This window comes from Mustela putorius, unplaced genomic scaffold, assembly GCF_011764305.1.
Source record: "Mustela putorius furo isolate JIRA1106 unplaced genomic scaffold, ASM1176430v1.1 tig00003834_pilon_pilon_pilon, whole genome shotgun sequence".
In the NCBI taxonomy this organism is placed as follows: Eukaryota; Metazoa; Chordata; class Mammalia; order Carnivora; family Mustelidae; genus Mustela; species Mustela putorius.
The window spans coordinates 87,250,419-87,271,206 of record NW_025421987.1 but is presented as its reverse complement, the minus strand read 5'-3'; the positions used below and the strand labels follow the sequence as shown (position 1 = coordinate 87,271,206).

Here is a 20,788-nt window from a genome sequence, read left to right as displayed (position 1 = left end):
AATTGCAGCCGCAGCTCTGGGCCAATTAGAGGAGGAAACGTCAGAAAGTCGCGCCGTCGCAGGGATCCGCTCAGCCCGGGTAGCCGCGAGTCGTAGAAAATTACGTAAAAAGGCGGTAGAGGGCAACCGGGACCAAGACCCGGCACCCGAGGTACTTGAATTCCCCCCCGCCCTCCACCTCGGACTCTCCACCAATCACAAGGCCCCGCTTCCAGTACCGACCTATTAAGGGAGGGACGATTTATCTTGTGACAAGTCTGGGAATTTCATTCATATTGAACTTTACGCTGGATGCGGGGGCGGAGGGACACAGGAGAAATGGGCGGAGACAATTACTCTAAGCCAACCGTGAGGGCGAACGCGTTGCTTGAGATCTTATTTTACCCTCTTGGAACAAGCCCGGAAGAAAATTACCTCGGTTTCACTGAGAAGAGGCCGTGGACGCGGACAGGTTTGGATTCGGATTCAGCTTCCATCACTTAGCGGTGAGAACATGCCCCTTCCCTTGCCCCCCACTCTAGCCTAAGCTTTATTTACAAACCTGACGCGAAACATTTTACTGGCAGTGTTGTGAAATTTTAATGGGAGGAAAGCTGTAAACTGTGTAGCACAGCGTCTGGCACACTAAGCCCGCAATGAGTAACTATTATCACACTTAGGAGAACTCTTTGATTCTCCCCACCTCCTTGTTCATGACAAAATTCTAGGTGTCTCCCTTGATTCCGCCCCTGTACTCCCTATCCAAATCTTTGCCTTTAAACTATATCTTGAATCTCTCCACTACTGTTCATCTCCACTACATCTCTGCGCCAAGTCTCATGATCCTAGCAAGACATCCCAAGTGATCCCCTGCTTCCGTTCTTAATATTTTAATCTCTTAACTCCTGACCCCCAACCCCGTGATTTTTTGCAAGCATGTTAGATCATGTCATTCCCCTGCTCAAAACCCTCGAATGGCTTTTCATTGCACTTAACACCCCAACTCTTTATGCAGGCTTATAAAACTCTGTGTCTTAATAAAGCTGGGGGGAAAAAATTTAAGCCCACTATGATCTGTGCCCTCACCTAGTATACTCCTTATCATGTTCCAGCAAGCCTAGTTTTTTTTTTTTTTTTGAATACACCAAACTCATTCCTAAGGCCTTTGTTCTAGCTGTTCTCTCTGCCTGAAGCACTCTTCCCCATGAGTGACTCCTTTTTACACTCAGATCAGTTGAAATGTCACTACTTCAGAGAAGACGTCCCTAACCAATGAAAAACGGCCACTGCTGAGTCCCTTATTCTTACACCATCCTATTGTTTCCATCCTTACTGCCCACACTCACACAACCTTAGGCCAGTTTCAAGAGAGCATAATCTAAACTGTTCACACCTGAATAGGACAGCATCTTAGAACGGAGCCTGCCACAGAGTAAAAGTTGTTTCAACTGTGATCTTCCTATGCTGGCTTCTTATACTTCAGTCCTCAGATCAAACTTGGCATTCATCCCCTCCTCCCCCTTCCAAACTTATAGCGTTTATTACATTACGAAACTGTCCAATTTTTCCTTAATATGTATTATCTATTCCCTTTATTAAAATATGCACTCCAAGAAAGCAAGGATCTTATCTGTTTTGTTCACTGCTGTGACCCTAGTGGCTTGCACTGTGCCAGACCCACAGTTGTGCTCAATAATAATTCCTGTTGCAAAAAACAAAGGCGTAGAGAGGGGACAGAATCTGTTCAGGGTCACTGAACTATTTAGTGGTGCAGTTTGAATTCTCACCCAGATCTGCTTGAATCCAAAGGCCCTATCTACCCTTGGCTCATACAGAGGTAAGGGGGACGACAAGGCTACTGCTTTCAGGAAGATGCCTACTGGAGGAGAGAGGCCACCTAAAAGAGGAAACAAATTGCATTTTATGGTCATATTTACCTTTGCACCTGCCACACCTATACAAGCCATAAACGAACTAAGAAAGCAGGAAATGGCCAAAATTCATTAAGTGGAGACTTCGAGAAAGGAGTGGTGTCTTCTGCAGGGTGGAATCCAAAAAGGTTTCACGACAGTTGTAATGTGGCGGGAGAGCTAAGAAAGCTAGCCTGCGGGCTCTTTTGTTAAGGAGCTGATAATGCCCGGGGCTCTCGCTTCAGACCGCAGGGGTTTCTATCCTGGCTGCTCTCCTAGGGGTGTGTTACTTCCACCTCTCTACGCCCTAGTTTAGCTGTCGGTAAAAACAAACGTACTCATCTTAAAGGGCTCTTGGGAAGACTAAGATAATACAAACAAAGGTGCTTTGCTTTACACAGGGCTGGCCCGCAGTGAACGCTATAAATGTAAACTGTCATTGTCATTACATTACTGATCAAAGCGTGCCGACCTTACCAGCAGCTATTGGCTGACTATGTATGCGCAGAGCAATAGAAAACTTCCTATTTCTCCGGACTGAAAGGCGCGATACCAGAAGCGGCCGGTTCCGGCTCCAGGTCCCAGCGCCGAGGACTCTTGACCTCAGCTGAGCTAGTTCTCAGTCCCGGGGAGAAGCGGAAGGCCGCTCTAGTAATATTAACCTCCAGTTCTCGGTGGTGCTTGGCCTGGCGCTTGCGCAGTAGGGGAGACGGCTGGCGAGGGGCGGGCCGGGCGAGCGGGGCGCGGCGACGCGCGGAGGGTGCGGCGGAGCGGCCCTGCCTTCGCAGGTAACCGCGCGCGGGCCGGCACCTGGGACGGAGGGCGGGTTGGGGAGGCTTTTTTTGGATCGTCAGGTCTCGGGTTCACTACGGAGTTTGCCAGCTGGGGCTTCCCGGTTCCCAGAGTCCAGCCGGGCAGCTCGCGCGGCCCGGACCGGTTCAGCGTCGGAGGTGGCGGCGAAGCCCCGGGGGGACGGCTGTGGGTCTGACGCCCATCTCACCGCCTGAAAACCCCCCACCCCAGCGCTCCCAGGGGCTGCTTTTGAGAGGGAAAGAGCTCATGTTTAGGAATTTAGCCCTCTCGAGTTTCAGAATTCATTCCCCAGGATCTGGCTTTGGGCTGCGCACTTCAGGAACAGGATTTCAGGATCTCGCAGCCTCTTTTATTTTGGAGCGAACTAAGATCTTCCCCACGTAACTTTCATCTCTTTTCCTCAGAGCAGCGCTAAGCCATTCCCGTGTGCGGAGACAGTTACCGTTTACCCTCTCACACCCTTCTTTTGCGCTTCGTGCTCTCACGTTCTTTTACCTGGCCCTATGTGGCCTCACGTCCAAAGCCACTCGTTCTGGTAATCCTCTTCTGGATCCATTCCCATTTTCTGGAGATTTTTCCCGAAACTGGGTTCCTAAAGTACGTTTGTAAGTAACACGGTTCTCAAGTCAGACAGACGAGTTCTAATCCAGGGTGGTGCCAACCTAAGTATGTGACTTCGGGTAAGTCCCTTAACTTCTTCAGGCCCCAGTGTGCTTATCTGGAAGTGGGGACAACCATATTATCTCTAGGTGGTTGAGGGCAAAAGGAGGTGCAGAACGAAAAGTATTTAGCCTGCCACCTTGAACATAGAAAGCATCTGGTTGATGTCAGTTATTTTTTAACCAGGTAATTCTCCAAAGAAGCATGACGTTCTTGGAATGAAATGGAAAGTATAATAATAGCAATAAAACATTTTCCATCAGTCATATAAAGAAGGTTTTTTAAGTGATGTTACTTAATGCCGAGGGGTGCTCATTGGTCAAGTGGTCCTTGATGGTACCTTGGTCAAGTGATTGTGCAGTTTGATACAGTCATCTTGCAAAGCAATGGAAATATGCCAAGAACTTTAGAAATGTAACTTACTTCATTTAACCAATGCATATCTGAAAATTTTCTTGGAAATAATCATAGGGCAGAAAATTTGCAGAAAGATGGTAATTATAGCATTATTTATCATTGTGAAGCATTTAAATTGAAGTATAGTTGACATACATTATATTAGTTTCAGTTGTATAACATAGTAATTTGACAATTATATACATTACAAAATACCACTGGGGCACCTGGGTGGAGCAGTTGGTTAAGCCTTGGACTTGGTCTCAGTTCAGATCTTGATCTCAGTTGTGAGTTCAGGCTCTGTGTTGGGCTTCACACTGGGTGTGGAGCCTACTTAAACCAACCAACACAACACACTCAGTAAGCATAGTTGCCGTCTGTTACCATACAAAGTTACTACAATATTATTGGTTATATTCGCTATACTGAACTTTTCTTCCCTGTGACTTAATTGTTTTATAACTGGAATTTTATACTTCTTAATCCCCATCACCTTTCACCTACATTTAAATTTTCTACAGTGGAAAATTTTAACATGTATGGAAGTAGAAAGCCATCATGTGCTCATTACCCCACTTCAACAATGATTAGTATCTTGCCTATCTTGTTTTAAACCTACTTAGTGTCCAAAAATAGGAGAACAGGTGAATAAACTAGGGTACCTTTATGTAGAGTGCTGTGAAGCTTTTAAAATAACAGAATTATATATATGCTTTTATCACGAGTTTGAAAATTCAAAAACTAACATCCAATTTGTGTAGAAAAAGAAATGGAAAGGAAGTACAACAGAATATTAACTAGTTTCCCTTTGATGGTGGAACAGTGGATGATTTCCCCACATCTGTTTTTAGATATAAGTATTCCATAAAAATTATGTATTGTTGTTATAACAAAGAAACAACAAACAAAATCTGAAAGCACTGCACCTGAACTAAGCACAAAGAATATGCCAGAGCAGCTTCACTGTTACAGAGAATAAAGATATCTCTTTCTGCAGTCGGCATTTGTGGGAGCATTCGTCTGCCACGTCACGTTAGTGCTTCATTTTGAACTAAATGTCAGCTAACAGGTCCACATCTTTAACCCACCATCTGCTATGTGTAAGTGATTTGACTCTGAAATTTTATTCCCCTTATTTTGACTAGCATTGCCCCTCAGGGTAGGCAAAGATTTCCTGTGAAGAGATGACTCTCCCATTTCTTCTTTTCTTCCTTTCCTGAGTAGGATTCCAACTCCTACTTCATGCATTTTTACACACTCCCAAAACAACCACTTCTAACCATTCAAGTAAGAATTTTGTTTTATCACAGAAGTTTTCTTATTCAAATCGGTTGTAGTAACATCTGACCAAAAATTTATTCTGCACATGGTTGATAAACTGGATCTTCTTCTTTTTTTTTTTTTTTTGGTAAATATTTTATTTATTTATTTGAGAGAGAGAGAGAGAGATCACAAGCAGGCAGGCAGAGAGAGGGGAGGGAACAGGCTCCCTGCTGACCAGAGAGCCCAATGCAGGGCTCGATCCCAGAACCTTGAGATCATGATTTAAGCTGAAAGCAAAGGCTTAACACTCTGAGCCACCCAGATTCCCCGGATCTTCTTTTTAAATTGACAAATACATCTTTAAACAGTGAAGGAAGGGGATCATCTTAAAGAAAATGTGTAAATGGAAAAAGCAACAACAAGAAAATATATAAATGAGTTTTGTTTCAAATCAGTGTGTGAAAAACTTTTGTTTCCTAGGTATGCCAAGAAGCCTTATCACACAGATGTCCTTCGAGATAATATGGATCAGTCCGGAGTTCACCTCTGGGTGAAAGCAGAACCCTTTATAGTGGGTGCCTTGCAGGTTCCCCCTCCATCCAAATTCAGTCTTCACTATCTCAGGAAGATATCCACCTATGTGCGAACCCGAGCCACAGAAGGAGCTTACCCACGCCTATACTGGTCCACATGGAGGCACATTGCATGTGGGAAGCTGCAGTTGGCTAAGGATCTGGCCTGGCTTTACTTTGAAATATTTGATAGTCTTGCGGTAAAGACACCAGAGGAGCGCCTGGAATGGTCTGAGATTCTGTCAAACTGTATGTCTGAGGATGAAATTGAAAAACAAAGAAATAAGGTATGGATTTATATGTATGTGTATGTGTGTTTAATTATTTTGAGAAATAAACTATCTTTAATTTTTGTACTAGCTGTGCAGTGTGTGGTTTTAGGTTAATGGCTATTGTGATCCCAAAGTGCCATTTTTTTTAACTGTTTCAGTTGGGCAGTATTTAATGAATTAACCCTTAGTAATCACTACTCACCTACTTCCAAAGTACTAATGTTACAAAAACCCTGTAGTTGAGGGAAATGCTTTCACTGACTTTAAAAATATTTTAAGGTGAGTGAGTGGCTATGAATCATTGATATGTTACAGTTAGAGAACCTGACTAATTTTCAGTGAGGATCTCCTATGTGCTGGGATTCAAAGATGACTGGAACAGCATCTCTGCCCTCATTGAGCTCTTAGACTAGCAGGGGAAGCTGGTGTGTAAAACAAGTGCTATTTGATAGTGTGGAGTGTGTAATAGCCAGAGTGTGCATAGAGTACAGAAATAGGATAGGGAAGAGAATGGTTAGTTCTGGTGATGGGGAAAGACTTCACAGAGAAAGCATATTAATCAGAGTAGGCTCATTACAGTAACAGGCAATCCTGCCATTTCAGTGGCTTAGCACAGTAACAGTTTTTTCTCATTCATGCAGCAGTGTAACACGGGGCATCTGGTTGGATGAATCTCTAGGCTGCTGTTGTCCAAGCAATGACTCAGGGATGTAGTCATCTTCTATCTTCTGGAGCCACAATGTTATTAGCTTTGCTAATAACATTAGCAAAACAAACAAAACAATTAAACAGTTAAAAACAAACAAAAATGACATTCTAATGGCCTACAGTAACAAAGGTTTGTTTCTTGCTTATTTTACATGCAGTCTGCACTTTAGCTAGGGCTAATGGTTATGGCTTGGCTTTGTGTGTCTACTCATTTGGGAACCCAGGCTGAAGAAACATATTCTGTATAGTTAATGCCTATTCTGTGACAGAAGAGAAGAGCAGCAGAGCAGGAGAAAACTCATGATTCCTCTTAAAACTTTTTCTCTGATGGAACATAAACTATAACTAGTTTCATTCCATTGGCTAAAGCTTTGTTATATGTCTGTGTCTAAAATCAGGAAGATGGGCAGCTAAACTACTTCACAGGAGATAGGGAAATCCCATGGCTATGGATCAGGCTGTATAAGCCTCCTAGAGGATGTGGAAGTGAATAATTGCATTATTATAATAATTATAATACAGTTTGCCCCAGCCGTGCCCACTAGGGCCTCAGAGTCCTTCACTTCCATTTCTTTGTGGAGCATTTTTGGGAGACTTGAAAGTGGTGTTTGTCAATCCGCCCACATTCCATTGACTGTAAAACCCAGTTATACCATGTCTAACTTCAAGGGAGGCTGAGAAATACCATCTAAATATGGGCCCAGGAAGAAACATTTTTTAGTTAGTATCTAGAAAAATATTTAGTTAGTATCTAGCCACTCTCTGCCACTTTGGGTAATATCTAAATAAAGTTTGGAAATTGAAAAGTTTGCCACGAGAGGAAGGACATTATAGTTATTCATTAATTAAATGTTGAGTGCCTACTGTGTGTGAGGTATAGTACTAGATGCTGGATTCAGAGATTAATCAGACCTTCAAGAAGCTCCACAGATTTTTTGAGTGCTTATTATGTGCTAGATTCTATGCTGTGTACTAGGAATGTAAAAGTGAAAAAGATGAGAATCTTAAAGTCTCATGAAGAGGAAGGTATATGAATAATGATAATGTAACATAATTGTTAAATCGAAGTAGGTATAAAATCAAGGAATTTTGCTGAGTGAAAAAAAGCCAATTCCAGAAGGTTACATACTGTATAATTCCATTTATATAACACTCTTGAAATGACAAAATTATAGAGCTAGAGAACAGGTAAGTGATTGTCAGGGATTAAGGAAGGAGTGAGGGTGGGAGGGAAGTAGGAAGTAGGAAGTATAAAAGGGCAACATGAGAAATCCTTGTGTAGATGGAAATGTTCTGTAACTTGGCTGCATCAGTGTCAACACCCTGATTGTGCTACTGTATTATAGCTTTGCAAGATGGGAAACTGGATACAGTGTACATGGGATTTCTCTGTTAGTTCTTACAACTGCGTGTGAATCTACAATTATCTCAAAAAAATTTAATTAAGAAAGTAGCATTTTTAAAAATATGTAGATTTATGGGGTTCTGATTGACAGTTGATCAAACAGGTCTAGGTGGTCCTGAGAATCCATGTTTTTCAATTCCTTAGTTATAGCGGGTTTTAGCCAGTTTGGGAAGCAGAGTGAATAGAGCTATAGTATCAGATGTATTACATTTTTGTGTCTCCTATATGTGTATGGGAATGGATATATGAGGGTAATCATGAGCTTCAAATCCTGAGCTTTTCAATACCTTTTTTCAAATAAGAAATGACTTATAAACACCTCTCAAACCAATAGTATTTTTTTAAGTCAAATACTCTTAAGAACTTGATGTAAGGGGCGCCTGGGTGGCTCAGTGGGTTAAGCCTCTGCTTTTGGCTCAGGTCATGATCTCAGGGTCCTGGGATCGAGTCCCACATCAGGCTCTCTGCTCAGCAGGGAGCCTGCTTCCCCCCTCTCTCTCTGCCAGCCTCTCTGCCTACTTGTGATCTCTCTCTCTGTCAAATAAATAAAGTCTTAAAAAAAAAAAAAGAACTTGATGCAAACCTGAGTCCTCCTCTCCCACAAAATGCAATTTCATAATTTGTAATTCGTAATTTCAAAGATTACATACAATTTCAGATCTTGCATTAACATCCTAAACATTTTTGAAAAGTCTGTGAGCCTTCGGTTAGACTAAACTGCATATTTTAGCCAAATTTCCTTCTTCCTTTCTTCCATTTATTTATTCAAAGGACTAAAGTTTGTCCTTTTTTTTTTTTTAACTGCAATTTTAAACTTCTGAAATACTATACTTTTAAAAAAATATGTACTTCATCCTCTCCTCTTCATCGATTCTGGGGAAAGAATGTCTATGGCCATAGAGGCTGCATAGCTTTCCAAGAAGGTAAGTGACTCTAGTTTAATTTGTTTTTGAAACTCCTATATCTGGGTATCAGAAGCATACATATCAAATGCCAGCCACTTTTCTACATTATTCTTTTTAGGATTTGCAAACTGTTGTGAATTTGATTTGCTGTATTTAATTAATTGTAGACTAGGAACTGATATGGTTTAGGACATGTATTCATCATCTTTTTTCTTTTTGGCCAGCTTTCAGTGAACACCCTACAGTTTCTGCTCTTCTTATACATACAGCAGTTAAACAAGGTCTCCTTAAGGACATCTTTGATTGGAGAAGAGTGGCCTAGTCCCAGAAACAGATCTCAGTCTCCTGACTTGACTGAAAAATCCAGTTGCCATAATAAGGTACTGTTTAAATCTTGGTCTTCTTCTTTGAAAGGGACAATTTATGAAGGAGATGATTTGCCTTCATTAAAAATCATGTTGGGATTACTTATGTAAGTCAGTCCTTTGTTGGTGTATTTTGTTTGGCTTTCTCATTTCTTTTCCTATTATAAAACAAAATAAATATTTGCAATCTTCATCCAAGTAGAGAAGTGCTTTCCATTCATTCCTTCAGTGACACAAAAATCACATGATTTGGGGATAGATTATTCACTGTACTCTCATTAGCATTCTCGTTTTTGCAAATCTTAATGAATTTGAATCTACTAATTTGACTAAGGATAAATGAGAAGATGTAGTATTTACAAAGTCTGTTGAAATCTACTGAAAAAATTTCTACAAAAATACCTTCTTAAATGTTTAAGTGATGTGCTTTCATATACTTAATTCATCATGCTTGTGTCCTATGATGACATATTTATGTCATATGATGTGACAACCAAAAGTTAAACTTAACTGCCTCACATTGTGAGTTTTAGAAATTGTGTCATTTCTCTTTTTCTAAAGAAAACTGAAATGTTTTTACCTGTTTATGTCGAAGTATTCTAAAAAATCTTAAGCAAAACATAGATCTTGGGGCGCCTGGGTGGCTCAGTGGGTTAAGCCGCTGCCTTCGGCTCAGGTCATGATCTCAGGGTCCTAGGATCGAGTCCCGCATCGGGCTCTCTGCTCAGCAGGGAGCCTGCTTCCTCCTCCTCTCTCTCTCTCTCTGCCTGCCTCTCTGCCTACTTGTGATCTCTCTCTGTCAAATAAATAAATAAAATCTTTAAAAAAAAACAAAAACAAAAACAAAAAAACATAGATCTTGGTATGACTGCCATACACAAGTTCTTTAAAAATGTTCTGAGGCAAACAACAACAACAAAAACTTTTCTGATATTTGGTACTTTTATAATCTCCTTTTTCAACTAAACCTATCCACCTGTATGTTGCATGATAAGATTCCTTCTGGTTGTGCTTCTCATTTTTCCTGCTCACTCTTCTTCATGAGCTCCCCACTGGCCCCTACACGCCACTATTCCTCCAGGATTCTGCCTGGGCAATTTTATCTTCTCGCTAGACATATTCTTTAAACATAATTCTTCTCTTCTCATGATTTCACATATCACAATGACTCCTGAGTTTGTCTTTATCCTAGATTTCCCTCCTCATGTAGGTGTTCATCTATACCTGAAATTCAGAATGTTCAAGTCCAGGTGTATTAGCGAGGCCAGTCATTGTCTGTCCACATGAATGGGCACCATGTAAGATGGGGTTTTGAACTAAAGTAGTCTGCATTCAAATTGGCTCTTACATTCAATATCCCATGATTTTAGGCAAGTTGGTTAACTTTCCTAGGTCTTGGCTTCTCTTTTGTAAATGAGGATGGTAATACCTATTTCTGAGTGGTTGTGGGAATCTAGAATACATTAGCGTGAGAATTGTTGCGCAGTAAGCATCAGCAAATGGTGACTCTTAGTTTGTGCTATAGCATGACCTCTCTGAACAACTGATTTAGACCAGATATGGACACATTCATAGATATGTATTTGAAATTGGTCTGCTTTGAATGGATGACCTGGCCCAGTCAGTGCCCCCAGAAACTGAAGAAATTACCAGTTTGTGCTGGGTGCTTGAGCTGGCAGCACAGGTAGCACTGGTACCAGAATAGCCACCATATTCATGGGTGACCTGGAGTTATGAGGGATTAGAAACTCTGAGAAAGAGAAAAAGACAAGAATGGAACAGACGTGTAGAGATGCTGGCGAGAGAGAACCAGGAGGCTTAAGATGGCCTTCCAGTTGCACTTCTGATGAGACCTACCTATACTTCAGTTTGGGAGATGACTGTGTGTCCCTACAGTAAAATCTCCCTTTACTCGAATTGACTTATATTCCTGAAGCCAGAGAAAATTACCACCAGCTACCAATGCTCATTCTCTTAGCACCCATACCTAGTTTTCTGTCAAGTCTTTCTTATTCTGCCTCAAAATAACTCTGATTTAAAAATCTGTCCCTCTTTGGGTGGCTGGCTCAGTGGGAGGGGTGTGTGCCACTCTTGAGCTCAGGGTTGTAAGTTCAAGCCACACATTGGGTGTAGAGTTTACTTTAAAAATAAAATCTTTAAAAATAAGGTCTGTTTCTTTTCTTCCTCTTATATAGGTCATACTGACATTTGAGGGAGGCCTTGATTTCTATAATTAGGTCCTACCTGGTCACCCTGCTTTTAGTCTACCCTCCACCTACTACACTGGACTTTCTAAATGCAAAAGGATTCTGTTGGTTTTTGTCAAAACTCCCATCAGTAATTATCATTGTCACTGTTGTTTTCATCTCGTGCTCCACGGAGCCACCTCAGAGCCTGCTGTGGGTGAGGGGGATGCAGTAAGAGGTGAAGAGTGGCCGCTCTGCTTTGACATGTTCTGTGGTGTCCCAGTGAGAGTCTATTAAAAAGAAAAAAAGGGTTAGCTATTTAGAAATCAGTTTTAAAATCCCTGGCACACAAAATAAAGCACAGATGCTTTAGTGTTTTAATAGGCCTTTCATGATTGGCCCCTACTACCAGTTTTCTGAACACAGCAGGTAATGTTACTGCTGTGGATCTTTGCATATGCTATTCCCTAGGCCTAGAATGCCTTTTTTCCTTGTCTGTTGGCATAACTACCAGCATTAATCAAGAAGCTGTCTAAACAGCACTCTGTGATGATTTTTTTTCCCCCAAGAGGGGTTCCTTATTCCTCTCAGGCTCATAGCATGTCTTTACAGATCTCTGCTGTAATTCTTATCTCATTGTATAATAGTTGCTTGTATTGTCTTTTCACTACATAGGCGCTGAGTTCTTGAGGACAAAAACTATGTCCTATTCAGTTTGCATAATTTATCACCTAACACTGCTCATACCACATAAGAGATATTCAAGAAATAAATGTCAAATGAATGAGCCAAGTCACTGAGACATCTGCCAACTCAAAGCTTATTCCAAAAGTGGTAACTTCTCTTAAATCTAGCTACTATAAGGGTAGTTGCATTGTTTCATCCAGTGGAATTTGAAACTCCTCCTGTAATAAGAGAAGGTAAATAAAGAAAACCCGTGTTTCATGGAATGAATGTCCACGGTGGCTATTTTTATGTTAGATCTGTAACTTACTTACTAGCCATGTGATCTTAGGTGGGTTTCTTAACCTTTCTGTATCTCCACTTCCTCATTTGTAAAATGGGCATGGTAATGGCATCTATTGCAGGATGGTTGCTAGGATTATTAAATATGTTGAAGTTTGTACAACACTTTGTGGTTAGCACACACTAAGGTTTAGCTATAATATTACTTTTGAACTAGCTAAGGAAGGGAGAGATTCTGTTTATGCCTATCACATAATACCAAAAAATCATTATAAGGTTTATATTGTTGCCTTAAATGCTTTTTTAGGAGATGAGGCAAAGTAGAAATACAAAATAACTAAAATATACAATTTTCAGGTCTTATAAAATCTGTTCTATTAAGAGTGCTTTATTTTGATATTTTTTAGAACTGGAATGATTACAGTCACCAGGCATTTGTCTGTGATCATCTGTCAGATCTCCTTGAGCTACTTTTAGATCCAGAACAACTCACTGCATCATTTCATTCAACCCATAATAGTCTAGTCTCTCGCGAAGCTGTTGTGGCCCTCAGCTTTCTTATTGAAGGTACAGTGAGTAGAGCCAGGAAGATATACCCACTTCATGAACTTGCTCTGTGGCAACCACTGCATGCAGAAAGCGGCTTCTCACGGATCTCTAAGACCTTTTCTTTCTACAAGCTGGAAGCCTGGTTGAGAGCCTGTTTGACTGGGAATCCATTTGGTACATCTGCTTGCCTTAAGTCTGGAAAGAAATTGGCTTGGGCTCACCAAGGTATTTTTTTAGTATTTTAATATATTTTAAATTGAATGACAAGTTAAGGAACCTAATATTCTCTGGTGTATTAATAATCATACATCTTCTATAGACCTACAAAATATTGCTACTATAAGAGAGAAAAAGGGAACCGCTCTCTTTTGTCTATGACTTTTTTTGTCAAGGCAGCAGTAGTCTGAGAGAGTTGATTTCAAAGTCCGGGTCATTCTGGTCACAATTAATGGAACTCCAGCTTCAGTCATTTGTCTCTTTGCTCTGCTTTTCTCTCTTCTGATCCTTTCTCCCTCGCCTTCTCATGTGCTCATTTGTTGAGAGCCTTCCTGTTTTCTCCACACCACAGCTGAGTTTGACCATTCCACAGTTACAACCTCAGAGAGTTGTTGTAAAAATGGGATCCTTTTAAGGTACACAGACACAAACAGATGAGACTTTTCTAAATTGGAAATGTCAAGTTAAAAGTAGGGAATATCTGGCCTTGGTTGCATCAGATACCTATTCCTGACAGTCCGGCGATGGCTAACAGGATAGGTTCAGGAGCTGTATGACTTCTGGGGGCCCAGGTATAAGTTTAAAGAGGATTAAGTGCCTACACTGAGACAAATGCCAGGCAAAATTAATGAAAAAAGGGAAAAAACATGAACTATAGTTCCACAATCTCTGAATTTCAGGGATAAAGAAAAATATAGGTTCCATGTAATTTTAAAAAATCAGTTTTGTGTCAGATTTTTATAATGCTAAAAAACACAATGATTGAACATTATCTACAGACTCTAAAGAAAAAAGATTGTGATCCATGAATTCTATATCCAATCAACCTATTGCTCGAGTATGAGGTCACAGACTTCCAGATATCTAAGGGTCCCATAAATATATAGGATATTACATAATTCTTGATGGTGATAAAAGAATATAGGCTCAGGCAAGTTTTTAAATGTTGTTACAGTAGTCCTCAATAGTAAGAAGAGGATATCTAACCTATCTAGCGGAGCTAGATAATAAGATCACAAATAATTTGTATCTTCTTTTACCACTAGTATTTGAAAATTATTCACAAAAGCCATGCATTACTTATTTAATAAAAGGAAGCATTAAGAATTGGTAATTTTTAAAAAAAAGTAATAGCATACTTATGGGACCTCTTCGTATTTGACTAGTATTCTTTATGGGGTGTCCGGCTGGCTTTCAGAGAGGTACTGTCTTAGAAGCCAATCACATAACAGTGGGACTATATAAGGAGGGCAACCCCTGCACAGAGTTTTTGAGTGTCAGTTTGTGCAAGGCACTGTGTATGAAAGGAGTTTGTGCTCTCGGTTACTAATGATGTAGGGATAAAAGGCCTGAATCCAAATAGAATTCATGGAATGATGTGGTATGTAGCTTAGGAGGGGATTGAAATTAGTATTGTGGTGATTTAAAGAGATTATTTATGGATTGGTATGATAAATTAAAGCAACTTGGAGAAGATACTTGAGTTGTTGAGTTGGGCCAGCTCTAGCCACATGACCTTAGGCACATTACTTGAAAGATACACATGAAAAAAAAAAAAAACCTTAGATCTATAGGCAGTCTTAATGGACTAGAAGTTTTAAACAATTTTTATCACAGAAAATTATGAAATATTGCAAGCATACAGAAAAACACAGAGAACAGTATAGCAAATACCTCTTTACCCAATGTCCAGATTGAACATTTTTCCAAAGCTTACTTGTATCTGATTTTAGACACTTAAACACATAGGCATATGTAATCTCATATGGTTGTTTGTTTTTCTTTGATTGAAACTTACTTCATTTATTTCTATTTTTCTTAAATAGTTGAAGGGACGACCAAAAGAGCTAAGATTGCTTGTAATACACACGTGGCCCCTCGGATGCACCGCATGGTGGTGATGAGCCAGGTTTACAAGCAGACCTTGGCCAAGAGCTCAGATACTCTGGTGGGGGCACATGTGAAAATTCATCGTTGCAATGAATCTTTTATATATCTGCTCTCTCCTTTACGGTAAGCACGGTTCTGATGTTTTGATATTTTCTTTGAACTGGGATTGATCCTTTTTTGCCATCAGAGAAGAATTTTGTAGTCAGCTGTTCTTTTACTCTTACTCTCATTTGAAGGAATTTACCTCATTTTTTCATTTTTCAGATCTGTGACCATCGAGAAATGCAGGAATAGCACCTTCGTCTTGGGCCCTGTACAGACTGCTCTTCACCTCCACAGCTGTGACAGTGTTAAAGTCATTGCTGTTTGCCATCGTTTGTCCATCTCTTCTACAACAGGCTGCATCTTTCACATTCTGACGCCTACACGCCCCCTAATTCTCTCTGGAAACCAGGCAGTAACTTTTGCCCCTTTTCATACTCATTATCCAATGCTGGAGGATCACATGGCCAGGACTGGCCTTGCTACGGTGCCTAACTATTGGGATAATCCAATGATTGTGTGCAGAGAGAACTGCGACACAAGTGTCTTCCGACTCTTACCACCTTGTGAATTCTATGTATTTATTATCCCCTTTGAAATGGAAGGGGACACAACCGAGATACCTGGGGGTCTTCCGTCTGCATATCAGAAAGCACTGGGTCAAAGAGAACAGAAGATACAAATCTGGCAGAAAACTGTAAAGGAGGCTCGTTTGACAAAGTGAGTGTTTTCTAGAGAAGAATTTGTCTTATGTAAAACTCCATGAGAAAACAAATTAATCTGTACACGTGTACAGCTGTACTAAAGTAACAAAAAAGATGTAATGTGTCTTTTGTTAAGGTCAGTATTCCAGGCTGTTTGGTTGGGGGATGGGAGCAAGTGGATATTTAAGAATTAGACTCCCTTCTTTTCAGAAGCTTTAGTTGATAGATAACTTATGTGTATGAAAGATCATATGTAGAACATGCCACATGATCCAATACTTACATGAATTGGTTTTAGTTTTTAGTTCTCTAAATTTTAATTCTCTAAAAGAATTTAGTTTTAAATTTTCTAAACTTTAATTCTCTAAAAAAACTATCATTGGTTCTCAACTTTGGTTGTGCAACAGTCTTCCAAGAGGCTTGTTCAAAATACGGATTTCCTGACTCCTCCATACCACACACAGACTCTCCGAGGGCGGATTCCTAATGTTGCTCCATGGACTAATGCTAGTTCTTGTCCAAGTTTTCCCTAATCCATGGTAAAATGTGAAAAATAAGCACAGTGTTGTAAAACAAAGCTAAATTTAGTCCGCTTAAAATGTTGTTTTTTTACTTTGAAATTATATCCTTCCTAAACTTGGGGTGCTAAAATATCTTATTTCTAGATTACATGCTTATGATAGTAGATGGTTGCGGTTTATTACATTCACCACAATATTTTATCTCAAGGGTACTGGTCTTTGAACTCTAGAACCCAGGGACATGCTATACGGTTTATAGAGGTTCAGAAAACATCAGTGTGGGTGGTCAGGGATGATTTATAGAGGAAGTAGAATTTGTGTTGGACCTGGAAGAATTAGCAGTGTTTGGATAGGAGCTGAGGACTGGGCAGAATACTTTTATGGTGCATCTGACCAATCTTTTTTTTCTTTGGGGTGGGAGGGGTGGCAGTGTTACAATGTCAAGAACTGAACAGAGCAGTTATCTGGAGGGAATAAATGGAGAACTAGAAATAATTTTAATGTCTATCCCATTAAAGTACTTTATAATCACCTGGAGTAAAATGAACATGAATTAGTGTTCTTACATTCTTTTTGCTCTTGATGGCGCTTTTAGGGATCAAAGGAAGCAGTTCCAGGTACTTGTGGAGAATAAGTTTTATGAGTGGTTGATTAATACAGGACATCGCCAACAGCTGGACAGTCTTGTGCCCCCTGCTGCCGGCTCCAAACAAGCAGCAGGATAAGACTCCTACGTGGAAACACTGGTGGGCATTTATAATGTAGACCACTTAGAAAAAATTATCTTGGGAAAATCTTACAAGCATGCTGCAGAATATGATGTTAACTGGCCACTGCCTCTTTTCTCTGCCAGGTCCACTAGCATATACAGACTTTTACATACCCATTTTTACCACACCTTATAGTGAAGACCAACCAAACTATTCCATAGATGGAGCCTATGGAATAATGGGCAAATATTAAAGGCCAGGTTTTGTCTTATTTGCTTCTTACCTAGTATAGGTTGTACTGTTCAAAGATACTACTTTACCCATACATAGCTTTCAGTTGTATTTCCCCTTTCTAACACATCTCTCATCTTTCCCATCACCCACACACAAATCAATTAACTGATATTTGTTAATTACATATAACATTAATAAATTACCAGAATTAACCCAAATGAAGATTTGAATACTGAACTCTAGAAGATCACAGAGCCAATAGAAGAGAGCATGGATACAGACAAATTCATTAGAAGTCCTTTAATCTAAATAAAAATTCTCTTTTTTAATACAGAAATTAGTTTACTTTTCTATTTTGAAAGCTTATTAAAGACTAACAATAGGAAAACAGATAAAGGATTTCAAATAGTTCACAGACAAATACAAACACAAAGATATCTTTACTTACAATTAATGTAAGATACTGTTTTTCTTCTATCAGATTGGCAAGTATCAAAAGCTGGTGTATAACACTGGTAAGGTATTTTGTTTACCACTGGAAAAAGTGTACATTTGTGCAACATCTTTGGAGGATAGTTTGACAAAATAAAAATTATAAATGCACACATTCTTTGACTTAGCAATTTCACTTCTTAGAATTTATCTTATAGATACACCCATGTATGTAAAGATCTGTTTAAAAAATATGTTCATTGCAGCATTGTTTGAAATAGCTGTAGACTAGAAAAAACCCAAGTGCTTTCCAATAGACGGCTGGTGCCTAATGCATTGGTTCCTCTATGTTAAAGAATGCATCTTTAAAAAGAATGAGGTCTATCTGTAGGTGAGATAGTAAATCTCTAAGCTGGGGTTTGAAGGGGTGAAGGCAGAAGAGGAGGAGTAGAATGCTGCCTTGTCTGTTTGAAAAAAAAGAGGGGTTATCACACATGGCTGTATGCTAATTATATGCCTTAAAAACTTCTAAAAGGACATAAATCATTGAAAGTGTTGGTCTTTGAGAAAGGAGACTAGATGTCTAGGGTGATTGAAAACTTATTCTTAATTTTTATTGATACAGAGTTTACATGCCATGAAATTCAGTGGCTTTTATTAACATAGTGACAAGTTTGTACAACCTTCACCACTAACAAATTCAGAATATTTTCATTACCCTAAAAACAAAGCCCATACGCATGGACAGTTACTCTTCATTTCTGAACTCCCAGTATCTTCTCTTTTCTCTAGTCCCTGGCTAACACTAATCTACTTTTTGTCTCTTGATTTGTCAACTCTGGACATTTCCTTTAAATGGAATCTTTGTGCCTGGCTTCTTTCCCTTAACATGGTCTTAGGGTCATCTATGTTGTAGCATGTGTCAGTACATCCTTCCTTTTTATGGCTGGGTAGTATTCCATTGTATGGATATATCACACCTTATCTGCTCATCAGTTGATCTGAGATTTGAGTTGTTTCCCCTTTTCAGTTTTCACTTTTATTGTGAATAATGTTGTTATGTACTTTAGTGTATACGTTTTTGTGTAGACATATGTTTTCAATTCTCTGGGTAAATACCTAGGATTAGAATTGCAAGTTTATAGGTTTAACTTTTTGAGGAAATGCTGAACTGTTTTCCAAAACTGTAAAAACGTATTCTTGTTTATAGATTGTTTGCATTTTAAATTGTGTATTACTTATTACACACACAAAAAGTTCATAATACTTAGTAAATGCTGAGATTAAGAATCAGGAATCTGATGAGGATTAAAATCCAAAGGAAATAAAAACTATAAGAAGGTGAAATTTTAATTGAGGCCAACCCTAAATAGCCTGCCACTTTTTCATGTCTTTTCTTTTATTATGAACTAAAGTGACCTTCATAAAGAAGGAATATAATTAATCTTAAATCTTATGTATTTAGCACTTTAAACTCTCACCTGACCTTGATTTACATGATTTTGTAAATATAAGTTTTTTCTTACTATTTGCGTGAAGGCAATAGAGAATTAAGTTACTAATATTTTTCTCTTGTTATTTTCAGGGCCCTGGAAACAGGAGGGTGAATGGAAGATGGTACATGTCTTGAAACTCAATTGGGAAGATGCTCCTGCTGCTTAAGAGACATTGCAGTTTTTTTCTTCCTATTTAAGACCGTTCCTTGATTTCCATTCCATATTGATATATTACTGCTTAGGTCGAATTTTAGGTGAACTTCTGACTATCCTATAGACAAACGTATTGTTTATAGAACATCAGAAAGCTCATCTTTGTGTTGCCAAAATGAAGTTGATGAAGGCAGTTTCGTTGTATGTTAATATTGAAATAACTGATTGTAGATTTGCAAGTAAATTTCACATTTTAATTTATATGATGAAAGGGTCTCATCCTTTCTATAGTTAAATAAGAATTTTATAGTTCTTTGAAACTATTTAAAAGGAAATTGCTACTCCTTTTAAAAATAATTGGGATGAAAGTATAGTTTGTTGGTATATAAATATAGCAGAAATAGTTTTATACAAAGATATTTTAGTCCTTAAAAGTATGAAGCAATGAAATTGTGTAAATTCTTTATTTTTCATTTTCTGCTTCACATTTTCAATAAGTAAAGTCTAAAAAGTAATTTTCTCCTTTTGATAAAAAGATAGAGATTTAATTTTAGAAAAGGTTTTATGGGGGAAGGAAAGAATTTTTCCTCTATCCTAGGTTCTTTAGGCTTTAGTCTATTAATTAAATCGACATAAGACAGATTAACAGGAGGCAAACAATTTTAATTAGATTTCTGTGGGCGCCTCATAAGAATATGAGTCCCAGGAACAAGTCAGGCAGTTGGCTTGTATGCCACCCTGACCTAAGTAATGGAATATAGGCCCAGGGCTTCAGAGGGAAGAGAGTAATTCACAGTATGTTAAGAAAAGTAGATGTGTGGCAGTTAGATGTTTGCCTTGTCATACAGATGGCTCATTCAGATTAAAACTTCCCTGTGGTAATAGCTTTCCTTCTGGGCCAGGCCCCCTATCTGAATAATTTTAGGTAGTTAAGGGAAGTTTTTCTTGAATTTGCAGGGTCTTCATCACCTTTAGCTCTAAATAACTTACATACTAAAGTAGCACATTTTAGGGTCATGTTTTCTCCCTCTCAGTTACCAATGTCACTTCGTGATATTATAGCAAAATAAAGTTTACATTTGATTGAGGAAGCTGTATTCTTTAAGATAAAGGAAAAGGAATTATTAAGTTATTAAATAATTATTAAATTATTAAATGAATCCACTGATAAACATTGTTTTGTATGCTCAGTGCTCATTGAAGTAGTAATTATATTTAAAAAGGACTTGATCTAAAGTGAAAAATTCTCAGAATGTGTGTTAATTCTAATTGACATTTTCAGTTTTTATTTTAAGATGAAATTCAAGAGAGAATTCAATAAAGAAACACTGGAGTAATAGAAGTGTGTTTTGGAAATTGCTATTAACAAAATTAATGGTATCACTTCGATACTTTCTTTCCTGTTTACCAAATTCAGGAAGATAAGCATATGACATTGTTT

General features: G+C 38.9%; 1 protein-coding gene across 3 annotated transcripts; it reads left to right on the top strand.

Annotated features, from left to right (window-relative positions):
* Positions 1–115: 115 nt before the first annotated feature.
* On the top strand, positions 116–20,689 carry TBCCD1 (TBCC domain containing 1). Of its 3 annotated transcripts, none has more exons than XM_004745202.3 (8): positions 116–485; positions 5,502–5,880; positions 9,108–9,263; positions 12,808–13,174; positions 14,992–15,178; positions 15,320–15,817; positions 16,918–17,068; positions 19,284–20,689. In XM_004745202.3, the coding sequence occupies exons 2-7, from the start codon at positions 5,545–5,547 to the stop codon at positions 17,045–17,047; spliced, it is 1,674 nt and encodes a 557-aa protein (XP_004745259.1). In that variant the 5' UTR covers positions 116–485; positions 5,502–5,544; the 3' UTR covers positions 17,048–17,068; positions 19,284–20,689. The 3 variants fall into 3 exon arrangements, with proteins under 3 accessions (XP_004745259.1, XP_004745258.1, XP_012908053.1); XM_004745201.3 differs by lacking the exon at positions 116–485 and adding an exon at positions 2,552–2,677; XM_013052599.2 differs by lacking the exons at positions 116–485; positions 16,918–17,068 and adding an exon at positions 2,552–2,677.
* Positions 20,690–20,788: the final 99 nt, after the last annotated feature.